Raw genomic sequence first — 12,421 nt, 5'->3', positions numbered from 1 at the left:
TTACTGGCAGTTCAGCTTTTTATTAAGCCAATTCAAATGACACATTCACAGTATACAAAAAGATAATTATCCAACATTTCCCCCCTTTTTGTCTAAATAAAAAGGAAGCTTTTAACTCTAATTTACCTTCTATCATAACTAAGAAAAAACTACAACTATAACTGGAAGCCCTCCTGGGACAGGAAACCTCTGCCTACGCAGTATAAGAAAAAAATAACCTTAAATTTGTATCAGTAAGCAAAAATCCTTACCAATGTAAAATATTTGAAACTAGTTGTTTAAAAGTAGACTCAACAATTCACCCTTTTATATCATCATTTTATATTATATCCTTTTTTTCTCTCCAGAGATACTTGAATCGAACTCCTTTGTTTAGCTTTTTATCCTGACCATGACTAATAACTTGTAACCAACTCCCCTAAATTATGACAAACATCTATAACCCAAAAACCATCCACTCCACCTCTTGGGAATGTAGTTGTTGTCTGGGGGCACTGACATCTTTAGGAAATCCTAGGAAAACTGAGATAATGGTCTAGTTCTAGAAGAGAGTTAGCTGTATATTATTTGTTGTCCAGTCTCTGGGCAATGGGAAAGTGCAAGGCTTATCTGAAGTCCTGGCTGGGATAATCTGTGAGGCTAGACTATCTCAGCATCTTTGAAGCTTTTCTGGATACGGAACTCTAAGGAAGCTGCAGCAGAGGTTCTCTGAGATGTTGTATCACCTGGCCCCTCTGTTTTCCTTGGTGTCTGGTTCCTTTGTTCTGAAAACATACACTTTCAAAGGTAACATACATATCTGCATTAACACAAGTACAGAATGTGTGGTGTGTGCAAGTAGTTAAAGATGTTTTTTTTTGTTTTATGTTTTAGAGCTGTTACACAACAAAACAAAAATATTTTATGTGCACTGGTATTTTGTATGTATGCAAAGGGTGTGAGAGCCCCTGGAACTGGAGTTATAGACAGTAGTGAGCTGCAATATGGGTGCAGTTTAACCTGGGTCCTCTGGAAGAGCAGTCATTTGCCACCCTGCCCAGCCTGGGGATCACTTTATTTTTAAAAGATATAAAACATTGCCAGTACCTGACAGTGTTTCTATATAAAAGAAATACAGCTGGGCAGTGGTGGCACGTGCCTTTAATCCCAGCACTTGGGAGGCAGAGACAGGTGGAGCTCTGTGAGGCCAGCCTAGTCTAAATACTGAGTTCCAGGACAGGTTCCAAAACTACAGAGTAACCCAAAACAATGAAAACCATTCTCCAATTTGAACCTTTACAACAAACCTTGTGCTGGAATTCTTTGTTCATGCAGGTACACAAACACATGTATACATGTGGACTCGAGAGGCCCATGATTCAGATAGACTGGCCATTGAGCCACAAATATACTCCTGTATTAGTCTCCTCAATGCTGGGATTATAGATACTTATCCACGGGTTGTTTATTTATATTGGTGCTAGGGATCCAAACTCAGATCCTCATTGTTACACAGCAGTTGCTTTACCCACTGAGCCATCTCCCAGTCTGGGACTCTTTTTTTTTTTTTTTTTTTTTTTTTTGGAGGGTGGGCAAGGTTTCTCAGTATATCAGCCCTGGCTGTCCTGGAACTGGCTCTGTAGAGCAGACTGGCCTTAAACTCAACAGAGATTCACCTGCCTCTGCCTCCCGAGTGCTGGGATCAAAGGCCTGCTCCACCACTACCTGGTCAGTCTGGAACTCTTTTGTTTAAAAAACAAAAAGGTTTGTGGTGGCTGCACAGCAGGTAGGTGTACATGAGCTGAAGTGCCTAGGTAGCAGATCCTCTGGAGCTGAAGTTACAGGCAGCCTGACCTGGGTGCTGGAAACCAAATCCAGGTACTCTACAAGATTCCTGTTCTCTCTTAACTGCTCAGCCATCTCTCTACTCACAGCCTGCTTTTCTTGATTGTCAGGTGCTGAGAGTTCTTCAGTCATACTCCCGAGTAAGGGGGTTTCTTCTCCTTCCCAAGTCCCCATAATGTTCTCTGTCTTTCTATCTTGACTGACCTCTGTGTTCCCCCATCCTCACTGTCAAAAGACAGCCCTCGGACCCAATATTGTCTAAGGGGCTTTCAAACTCTACAATCCTATGACCCGTGATCCAACAATGAACTTGCAAGCAAAGTCAGGCACTTTTCTGTAGCCAAATTCTAAGAACCTAGAAGTCAGCATATTGACTGGAGAAATCACACAATTCAAAGGAAATGTCACACACATGTACAACAAAGATCAGCTGAGGTATTTCCTGCCACTATCTAAACATGACAGGAAAGCAAAATATAAAGAGAGTTTGAGGTTACATTAATTATTTCTTCAGTATGTGTGTAGAGAGGGTATGTGTCAGAAGACAGCTTTTGGGGCTGGTTCTCTTCTAGTAAATGGGTTCCCAGGGATTGAACTCAGGTTGCCACACTTGCCGGCAAGTACCTTTTGACCGGCCTTGGATCTTTTTATTTGGAGATGGGTTGTGGTTGTGGTCTTGGCTGGCTTCCAACCCCTTATGTAACAGAGGATGACCTTGAACCCCTTATCCTCCAGCCTCCATTTTCTAAGTTCCTACATTATAGGCCTGTAGTCCAAGTTTAGCACATGGACTTCTAGTTTGTAAGAATGAAAGACACGTCTGAATAATTAGAGAAATTGTAATCAAAAGCCTTGTTTTAGACAAAACATGAAAATCCTTACATGGTATAATTATATATACATAAGCTTTACCCCCTTTATTTAAACCACATACTTTTTTTGTTACAATTTCTAGCAGCTAGAATCCAGCCCAAACATTCTATTTAAAGGTGAGAGAAAAAAAAATCAACTGGAAACTACTTGGCTTTTAGACATCTAACTAAGCCAGTCTCAGAAAAATACCGTGGGCCAGGAATCTGGCTAACTAATAGATCATTTGTCCTTCACGTGGCAAGACCCTGGGTGTTAAGTCCCAGAACCTCAAAAAGCAGAACACACTAGACACCCCCCACCCCCGAGAAGAATCTGTTAGGTGCTGTCCTACACTCTTTCTTTTCCTACCTTCCTTGCAGGCTTAAGATGGAATGTTTTAAAACAAAAGTCAACGCTACCCATCGGGGAGGAACTCCGTGAAATCTGCATTTCTGAGAGGTTCCTTGTGGGAGGGGGGAGGGGCTGAAATTATTCATCGCTCTCTGACTCTGGCTTCCCTTTGCAGACAAGAAGTTAAATCGCTGTTGACAACAGGAATTGTCCTGCAGATGGAGAATTTGGGACCCTCGACTCTAAAGGTTGTTTCCAGTCTCCTCGCCTATTTAGATGCTACGATGGAGCTAGGCCCTTCAAAATGGCAGCTGTGGTCAAGTTCCAAAAAGGTCTGACTTTTTTTTTTAAACACAGTAGCTAACGATGGGGCTATATCCCCGCAGAACTGAAAGAGGAAAGTCCGAGGGCTAAGCTGGCCACGTGCTCCTACGCTTGGTGTTAAATCGGACCGTGTGCACCCGGGTTATGCCTGGCAAGAGTTAGCGCAGCTCCAGGGTCCCGGGGTGAGGTCCGGAAGGAGCAAACCACCACGGTAAATAGCGTCTCCAGGTGGCTCTTTCTTTCTTTTCTTTTCTTTTTTTTTAACCGACTCTTAAGAAGCCCTCGTTGCTCTGTTCCGATGGGTGGAGAAAAAACAGCGCTGGCCTGAACTAAGTTCTGAAGTCCACTCTGGCTTGCGTCCTCAGAGCTGCGGACCATTTCAGCAGGCTACATACTCTCCCAGCAGGCGGCCATGACCAGGCTCTCTTGGCGCGAATTACAAGGAACCCCGAGAAACACTTAGAAAAGAACATTCCATCCCAAAGACCCGGAGTGGAGTTCCTGGGGTAGGACTGTGCAGGAACTTGGGGACTCACTCGGGGACCTGGGGGCCGGGGGCGTCGCACCTGGACGCGGGACACAAAAGTTAGGAGGGTCCCGCCCAGGGGTCGCCAGCACGCTTTCTGCCCGATTGGCGGAAGCGCTCAGACTTTTCTTTATGGCGTCACCGAGTACCTGCCTGTAGGAAGGCCCCGGCTGCGTGACGTCACGCCGCGCTGACCAATGAACGGCCCGAGCCGGCGGGCCCCGAGGAGGGTTGTGGGCCCTTCTTTTTGTGAATGAAGCTCCACGGAACATCCCTCCTGGGGGTCCCCGGGAGCCGCGGCCCACTGAGCTCGGACGCCCAGGCACCAGCGTCCCAGGGCGCGCGCGCTTTGCCCCAGCCTCCGGCTAGCGCTGTGTGGCCCCCGGGACGCGGGCGGTGGGAGGCGCAGCTCGAGGACCCGGGCCGGGCTGCCGGGCCATGGTCGCGGTCCCCTGACGGGCCGCGGCCGCCTCCATGAAGCGCAAGAGCGAGCGGCGCTCGTCTTGGACTACCGCGCCCCCCTGCTCGCGCCGCAGCTCGTCCACCTCCCCCGGCGTGAAGAAGAGCCGCAGCTCCACGCCGCAGGAGCTGCACCGCCTGGAGCAGCAGGACGACCTGTACCTGGACATCACGGGTGAGCCCCCGCCACACCCCCACGAGGCTCGGCGGCTGGCTCCTCGCGCCTCTCGCCGCCCGCGCGCCTGCGGCTGCAACTTTACCCGGGATGGGCCGCGGGGTCACCTCTGTGAATGCACCGGGCCCCGGGAGGCGGGGGAGGGCTCTGCCCTCGAACCCACCTCATTCCGGGAGAGCTGGCGCGGTTGTCCTCACGCGAGTCCGAGCCTCTGCTGAGCTCCGAGGGCGCCGATCTTTGCTGGCCCGAGGGCCCAAGCCCCGCTGCGCCTCAGCTACGCGTGGGATCCCTCCCGAGGCCCTGGCCCTTGCCCCCCTCTTCCCCACGCCATCGCGCCCTACTCAGGCCTCCTTGCCCTCCCTCCAGAAAGGTGTCACGGTGATGGCGTTTGAACCGCCTCGCATTCTAAGAGCCCAGAGGTGTCACTTCTTTGAGAAATCCCCGCCTGCCCGAGCAGGTAGAGAAGCAGCTTTCGAGGTGGTTTTTCCTTAGTGCCTCAGTTCTTGAAGACCAAATAAATTAATCTGGCAGCTGCTGGGTTTGTCGGGATTGGTGTCGAAGCCGGAGCTTGCCTTCAGTGTGCTGCCTGTACCTGGAAACGCATTGTCAGCTGCATAGCTGTCTGCGCGGTTGAGGGAGTAGTGTGCCGCGTTTTCTGGGGCGGATGGTGTCCACCTCCGCGTGAGGTTTTAAGAAACGGTTTCCCGGCCTTGGATTTGGACTTTCCTAGGTGGCCTCGATTGGTGACAACATTTATTGATTTAGCAAGTGTTTAGGCAAACATAGGAATTTAGTAGAAAGTATATTCTAGATTGATGGGCTGTTGGGAAATAAGACCGATTTTAAAGGAAGCCGAGAGGAAGGGGAAGGAAAAGGAAGGAGTTGCTTTAAGTACATCCCCTGACTGGCTTCGTCCTAGGTTTAAGGGTAGCCCTGCTGGAGGAGATGCCCGCTTGCCTGGGTTCCTTCCAAAGAGACTTCGTGCTGATGGGATCTGCACATTCTTTCTACTCTTTCTTACATCTCTTTAAAATGATTTTTGGTTAGGGCTATTTAGTATGGGGACAAGTTAGGCTCTGGTATAGTTCTCAGTTGTAGAGGCATGAGAATATATTGAGAAAAGTTGGTGGCAAAGACGCAGGAGTGTCCTCTAAATGTAACTGATGTTGCCAATTTCTCGTGAATCTTTCCAGAAATATCCTAGATCGACACAGATATGTATCTATTTGCAAACCCTTGCAGGATGGCACAGAACTGATTTTTGCATCGCTCTGCACAGTAGTACTTCATACCAGAATGCTAGTCTCCAATTGTGTTCAAAACCTCATTTGATATTAAATTACTACCTGGGCCAAAGGATGTGTGGCTTTAAAGGATGGGAGTATACAAAAAAAAAAGGTTTATGGATTTAAGTACACTTGTAGATTTAAATGTTTTGTTAATATTTAGGTGGTTTGTAGTAAAAGCTGTAAGACTGGGTGTGGTGGCACATTCCTTTAATCTGAGAAGCACTCTATAGGTAGAGTCAGGTGGCTCTTAGTGAGTTTAAGGTCAGCCTCATCTATTTAGTGAGTTCCAAGACAGCCAGGTCTATGCAGAGAGAGAGAGAGAGATCCTGTCTCAAAACAAAACACAAACAAAACAAAAACAACAAAAAAAAAAAGGAAAAGAAAAAAGTGAAAAAGACTTAAGTGGTTGCTTTCATAAGGAGCTGGCATTTAGGCCCTTGTGCATGCTAGGCCAGCTCTCCAACACTGAGCTACAACCCACCATAAGAATTTTGACATCAGTCATTGGAGGAAATGTGTAAGTGTAAGTTGGCAAGCCTTCCTGAGGAAGCCATCAAAGAATTAACCTTAGAAAATGTCAACAAGGGGCTGGAGAGATGGCTCAGTGGTTAAGAGCACTGACTGCTCTTCCAGAGGTCCTGAGTTCTACTCCCAGCATGGTGGCTCACAACCATCTATAGTGGGATCTGACGACCTCTTCTGACATGCAAATAGAGCACTCATATACAGAAGGTAAACAAATCTAAAAAAAAAAAAAGAAAAGGAAATGTCAACAATACTGAGAGAGCTGGTGATTTTTATGCACAAAATCAAAATACTGTCCAGTTGCAAGCCCTGATAATGGAATGGTTGGTTCAGCCTCAGTGTAAGATGCTAACTAGCTTCAGGGGAACAAGGCTTACAGCCCTTCAGTGATAGCCTCAGCTTCCTGAAAGAAAAAAAAAAAGACAATAAAACTGTCTATTTCTGTGGGTTTTTTTTTTACAAGACAATTGAAGTAATTAATTGCAATATATGTGCACCATAGGGGTGCAGTGCCTGAAGAGGGAGCTGGAGGCACAGGTGGCTGGATGCCAGGAATTGAGCTTGTAGAGCCAGCTTTTCAACCCCCATCCCCCCATTGCAAAAAAAAAAAAAATAGGGTCTCAGGCTAGCCTGGAACTCAGTAAGGAATCCACCCAGCCTTAAACTTGAGATCCTACTCTCTTTGCCTCCTCAGTGCTGAGATAATAGGCATCAGCTACTATGCTTTGCTGACAAAGTTGCAGAGTTCAGGCCAGGTGGTGGTTGCACACACCTTTGATCCCAGCACTTGGGAGGCAGAGGCAGGTGGATATCTTTAGTTCCATGCCAGCCTGGTCTACAGAGTGAGCTCTAGGACAACCAGGGCTACATAGAGAAACTCTGTTTCAAAAAAAAAAAAAAAAAAGGAACTTCAGGTTGCTTTTAATTTTATTTTGTGTTAGGTGGTGATGGACGGAGGGAGATACAAGATTGTGTTTAGCAAATGGCAGATGGTCGTTTCCAAATTGTTTCCCTGAGTCATTGTTTTGTGGTGATTGTTTCTTTGTGGCTTTGAAGCCTCTCCTATAACTCTGTAGACTAGGTTGGCCTTGAACTGACAGAGATCCACCCATCTCTGCCTCGCAAGTGCTGGGACTAAAGGTGTACACCACCACCACCACCACCTTCTATTCGAGACATGGTGTCTCACTCTACAGCAGGCTAGTCTGGGACTCTCTGTGTAGATAAGGGCAGTCTTGAACTCACAGAAATATTCCTGCATCTACTTCCCTAGTGCTGGGATTAAAGGGACATGCCGATGTACTAATTTGTGTTGGGGGAAAGGGAGGGAGGGGTTATTGATTGATTCCATTCTTAACAGGCCCTGTGCACAAGTCAGGGCAGCTTGTGAGAGCTGGTTCACTTCTTCCACAATGTGGCTTTCCGAAATTGAACTAAGGTCAGCATCAGTCTTGACTGCAGGCTCTCTGTCCAGCTGAGCCATCAGGATGTTCTCTTTTTTAAAATGCCCCGTGCGATATATATCACATTGTATGGCTGAATCATGATTTCTTTAGCAGTCGTAAGTGGGAATTTGGGGGGATGTGTTAGTTTCTATTGCAAATTGCTACAGAAGCATCTGTGTGGATAGAGGGAATATAAATGTTGGGCCAGCATTACACAGCTTCAGTAGACTTTTGGACTTGTATGTATGCTGCCAGCACACACATTTGTGTGCAGGACATGCTTTGGGTTGTGTGGTAACTCCGTATTTTTACATCTTAGACAGCTGCCAGACTCTTGAAGTGCTTTCGCTGTCAGCTTTCCTACCTCTAAGTGCCAATCATTTTTACCTCTTTACCAATTCTTGTTATTGAACAGGAAGACTTTTGCAGCAGATATTGTTTGGAAAAGTTAAAGCATGTTGCCTGTCTTGCCTGCTCTGTCCCTAAAGCTCTTTTCTCACATAGCCTAGGCTTGCCTCAAGCTTACACTGTAGCTGAGGAAGACCTGGAACACCTGAGCTTTCTGCTCCCACCTGAGTGCTGGGATTATAAGTAGGAATCACTGTGCCTGATTTTATGTGGTGCTGGGAGAAACCCAGGGCTTCATGCATCTTAGGCAAGCACTGAGCTACATCTCTAGACTCCAAACTTTTTTTTTAACCCCTAAGGACCCTATATAATATATTTGAGACCAGGCTGGCTTCAAATTTACAAAGGTTCACTTGCCTCTGCTTCCTGAATGCTGGGATTAAAGGTGTGCAACACCACCACGCAGCTGACTGAAGACGTTTTTTAAGCACTGCAACACAGTTGCAAAATCGATCATTTTTAGGCTCTAATGGTTGATGCAGACCTTTGACTTATTTCACTATTTTATCTAAGTTTATAATTATTGAAGAATATTTATTGGTTAATAGTTGCTATTAGCTGAAAGATTCCTTACTGTGTTTTGTTTATTTTTAGAGACAGAGTCTCGTTCATGTAGTTCAGTAGAGCCTTGGAGCTAATATGTAGCTAAGGCTAACTTGGAACTTCTGATCCTCTTGCCTTTACCTCCCTAGTGCTGTGATTACTGGCCTGGTTTATCCTGGTTTATTTGTGCTGGGGATGGAGTCCATGGCCTTCTGCATGCTGGGCAAGCACTCCATGACTGAGCTACATCTACAGCCCCTGTTTTAAGTTTCTTTTTAATTAGTTAATCTATTATTTTAATTATTTAATTAGTTTAATTTATTGTGTAATGGGGGATGCCCTTCTGTATGCTGTGAATGTTAGTCTTATTGGTTGATGAATAAAGCTGTTTCGGATGTAGCCAGGCAGGAAGTATAGACGTGCTGCCAGTGAATTCTGGGAAGAGAAACAGAGTCATGAGAGAGCCACCATGTAGCCACTAAAGGAGTAACATGCCAGATCACTATGATTAAGCCACAGCCTCGGGGCAATACATAGTTTAATAGAAATGAGTTAATAATTAAGAGAAAGCTAGCCAATAAGAAGCCTTAGCCATTGGCCAAACAGTTGATAATTAATATAAGCCTCTGTGTGTTTATCTGGGACTAAATGGCTGTGGGATCGGACAGGACAGAAACCTCCCATCCACAATTGTGTGTTGTTTTGCCTGTGTAAGGGTGTCAAGGTCCTCTGGAACTGTAGTTACACACAGGTCCGAGCTGCCATGTGGATGCTGGGAATTGAACCCACGTCTTCTGGAAGAACAGACAGTGCTCTTAACCACTGAGCCATCACTCTAGCCCCTGCTTTAAGTTTCTTTATTCTCCCTCCTTTTAAGTTTCCCAGTGTCTGCCATGATTTAGCCTTTGGACTATCTACATAGTGGTAGATTTTATTGGAGAAACTCTGGTTGAGGTCGGGCTAGTTATCACTTCCGAGCACAGGTTAGCAGCAGAATAGGCTACTTAGCAAATGAAATCAACAGAAGCAGCACCTGCCCCCCCCCCTTTTAGGATCTTTAAAATTCACAGCAGATGCCATTAGGCTAGGGAGATTTATTCATTAATTCAAGAAGTGTTTATTGAATGCTTACTATGTAAAATCCTCATGCATATTCATTGTTTGCCCTGATGGAAGTGTGTTTTTCTGGATAGAAGGGGAAATACTGTGACACAGAACACTGAGCCAGAGGGCAAAATAAATCCATTTTCATGGCTCCTGTTGTAGTCAAGGTGGCTGGGTTTCAGGAAAGGAAGCTCTGTGAACTGTTCATTTGTCTTTCCACCTTTGATGTGTTTCTGCACGTTTGCATTTGTCTTGTTTTCTCTGCTTCCTAGCTCTTCTGCTTCTTTGTTTCTGATTGGTCACATTACCTGTCCTTAAGTCTTCTAGCTCAGGCATTTACAACCCCACACACAGGTAAAAAAAGTTAAGCCTCAAATGTTACTCCATTTATGTGGCAACACCATAAACTCACTCATATAGGCGACTGTCCCAGGACCAGTCCTAAAGCCATGGAGTCACCAGTCAGCGATCAATCATTGCTGGTGTTCTTGTTAATAAATGGGGTTGGAGCTAGCTGGGTCGAAACCATACTGTGGATTCCTAGGGTGTAGATAGAAGGCAGTGGTGCATACAGCTGATGATTTTTTTTAAATGTATTTATCTTTATTTTATGTGCATTGGTGTTTTGCCATGGGTGTCAAGTCCCCTGGAAATGGAATTACAGACAGTTGTGAGCTGCCATATGGGTGCTGGGAATTGAACCAGGATCCTTTGGAAGAGCAGTCAATGTTCTTAACCGCTCAGCTATCTCTCCAGTCTCCACAGGTAATGATTGTTGAAACATTCTGATTGTCTGTGAGTTATAGGAAAGGTGCTGTGTGACTGTGTAGTTTTTAACATTTTAAATTATGTTTGGGAGTGGGTGGACATAACAGCAGTGAGAGGACAACTTTGCATGAGTTGGTTCTTTGCTTCCATGTTGTGAGTCCTAGGGATTGAACTCGGGCTGTCAGGCTTGTGCAGCAAGCACTTTTCCTCATGAATCCATCTTCCCAGCCATAAGTGTGTGTTTTAAGTAATTTCAAGTGGTCGTCTAGAGATAATGCAACCCTCTACTCTCCCCCTGAGGATGCCAACTAAATGCCAGAGATTGGTAATTGACCCAGTGGGTAGTTTCTGTCTGATAAAGCCATGACAGCCTGATTTTTTTTCCTTTTTCCTACAGATAAAGTTGCTCCATAGTTGTACAAAAATGATTTGTAGTGTTGAACATTTATTAGCTCATCCTGTGCCACTTAGGCGAGTAGGCATTGTCATGATAGACACCCAGTGACCATTACCTGCAAGGTTAAATTCAGCTAGTGAACTTTGACAAATGAACAGAACAAATGTTAATATGTGGGTCCCCCTCCCTCCACATGCTGTTTCCCAAACTGACCACCAGCTCTTCAGATATGTTATTCTTTCAACAATGTGTGCTAAAAATAAAGACACATCACGAGGACATCGCTGCTCTGAGTTTGTGTTTGTGTGTGGTGTGTGTGTATGTGTGTGTGTGTTAACTGAGAAGACAGAACCTGAAGGATGAAGGTGAGAGACAGAGAATGGAAAGTGTGCACTGTGTTTGAAATCCGCCGGGCAGTGTTTGAAGAAGGAGAACGAGGTCTCTGAGGCCAAGCTTTTGGAAGGCTTTTTTTAAGGCTCAGGAGGAACCTTACTTGGTCCCTGCTACCACTCACTGGGACTGAGTGCAGGCTCGTTTTGTTCACAGCCTTCTGGAGCCTCACTTCCCTGGTGTGTGGAAGATGAAGTGAAAGAGATGCCTGGGAACGTCGCGGCCTGTTGCCCAAATGCTGAGGATCCAGGCTGCACCATGCTCCAGGGTTTCCCGGGTGACAGTGAAGGGGTGTCAGGGCGAGAAGGTCATTATGCTTGAAGGCTCCTCCCAGCCGAGAAGCACACAGCCCCTATCGGGCGGGCGAAATCAGCACGGGAGGTAGCGCTGTTCTGTTGACAGCTCCCAGCTGCAGCACGGCTGGCACAGGACGGCTGGCACAGGACGCATCAGAGCCAGTGCCAACCGAGGCCAGCCTTCAGAGACACCGAGGAGTGTTCTTTAAAGACTTCAAAGAGCAGCCCTACACCAGAGCTGTGATTTCGCGTCTGAGCTATTATCCTGCAGAGCTTATAGGTTGATAAGTTTACATGTGCCTTCTCGTGGGAGCCACAGGTGGAAGGTTTTAGAAAGTAAAACAAACACACACTGAGCCACCAACCAGCCATTTTTCAGGGTGGTTAATTGCTAGCCTGATTGTGCCCTATCTATCACATCTGTATGCTTAGTATTCCACAGATGGCCACTCAAGGGTTTGATCTGGGATTGCCTGTTTACTGAGGGGCCTGGTCTTAGTTTGGTCTTTTGTTTTGTAAAGTGAATTGCCTTTCAGAGGCCCTTTCTTTACTTTATGGGTAGCAGAGACATGTTATATGGAAGGATCAAAAGCCAGAAATAGATTTCTTAAAATTATCATGAATTAATTTTTTTTCTCTTTACATTTACCTGTATGTGCACATGCCCCCAACATGTCTGAGGTTAGATGGTAGCTTGTGTGAGCCTGGTCTTTCCTACTTAGTAGACTCTATTATATGTTCTGAG

At 46.0% G+C, this 12,421-nt stretch overlaps 2 protein-coding genes across 15 annotated transcripts in view; both read left to right on the top strand.

Annotated features, from left to right (window-relative positions):
- Window positions 1–3,668, top strand: part of Prxl2c (peroxiredoxin like 2C) — a 32,734-nt gene extending 29,066 nt beyond the window's left edge. For both annotated transcript variants that reach the window (XM_021232036.2, XM_040756161.1), the window contains one exon: window positions 3,203–3,668. In XM_021232036.2, coding sequence (XP_021087695.1) covers window positions 3,203–3,225 — 23 coding nt within the window. In that variant the 3' untranslated portion in view covers window positions 3,226–3,668. The remainder of the gene's footprint in view (window positions 1–3,202) is intronic.
- Cdc14b (cell division cycle 14B) overlaps window positions 3,269–12,421 on the top strand; it is a 93,688-nt gene continuing 84,535 nt past the window's right edge. For 11 of the 13 annotated variants that reach the window (XR_005881042.1, XR_005881041.1, XM_040756151.1 and 8 more), the window contains exon 1: window positions 3,798–4,511. Coding sequence is in view for 10 of the 13 variants with exons in the window: in XM_040756151.1 (XP_040612085.1) it covers window positions 4,352–4,511 (160 nt within the window). In the remaining 3 variants the exon portion in view is untranslated. Of the gene's footprint in view, window positions 3,360–3,797; window positions 4,512–12,421 lie in introns of those variants that run through there. The other 2 variants (XM_040756154.1, XM_040756159.1) reach the window with 2 other exon arrangements.

This window comes from Mesocricetus auratus, unplaced genomic scaffold, assembly GCF_017639785.1.
Source record: "Mesocricetus auratus isolate SY011 unplaced genomic scaffold, BCM_Maur_2.0 Super-Scaffold_100013, whole genome shotgun sequence".
In the NCBI taxonomy this organism is placed as follows: domain Eukaryota; kingdom Metazoa; phylum Chordata; class Mammalia; order Rodentia; family Cricetidae; genus Mesocricetus; species Mesocricetus auratus.
Note: the sequence above shows the minus strand (reverse complement) of the source record. Positions and strands in the feature narration are given on the sequence as shown.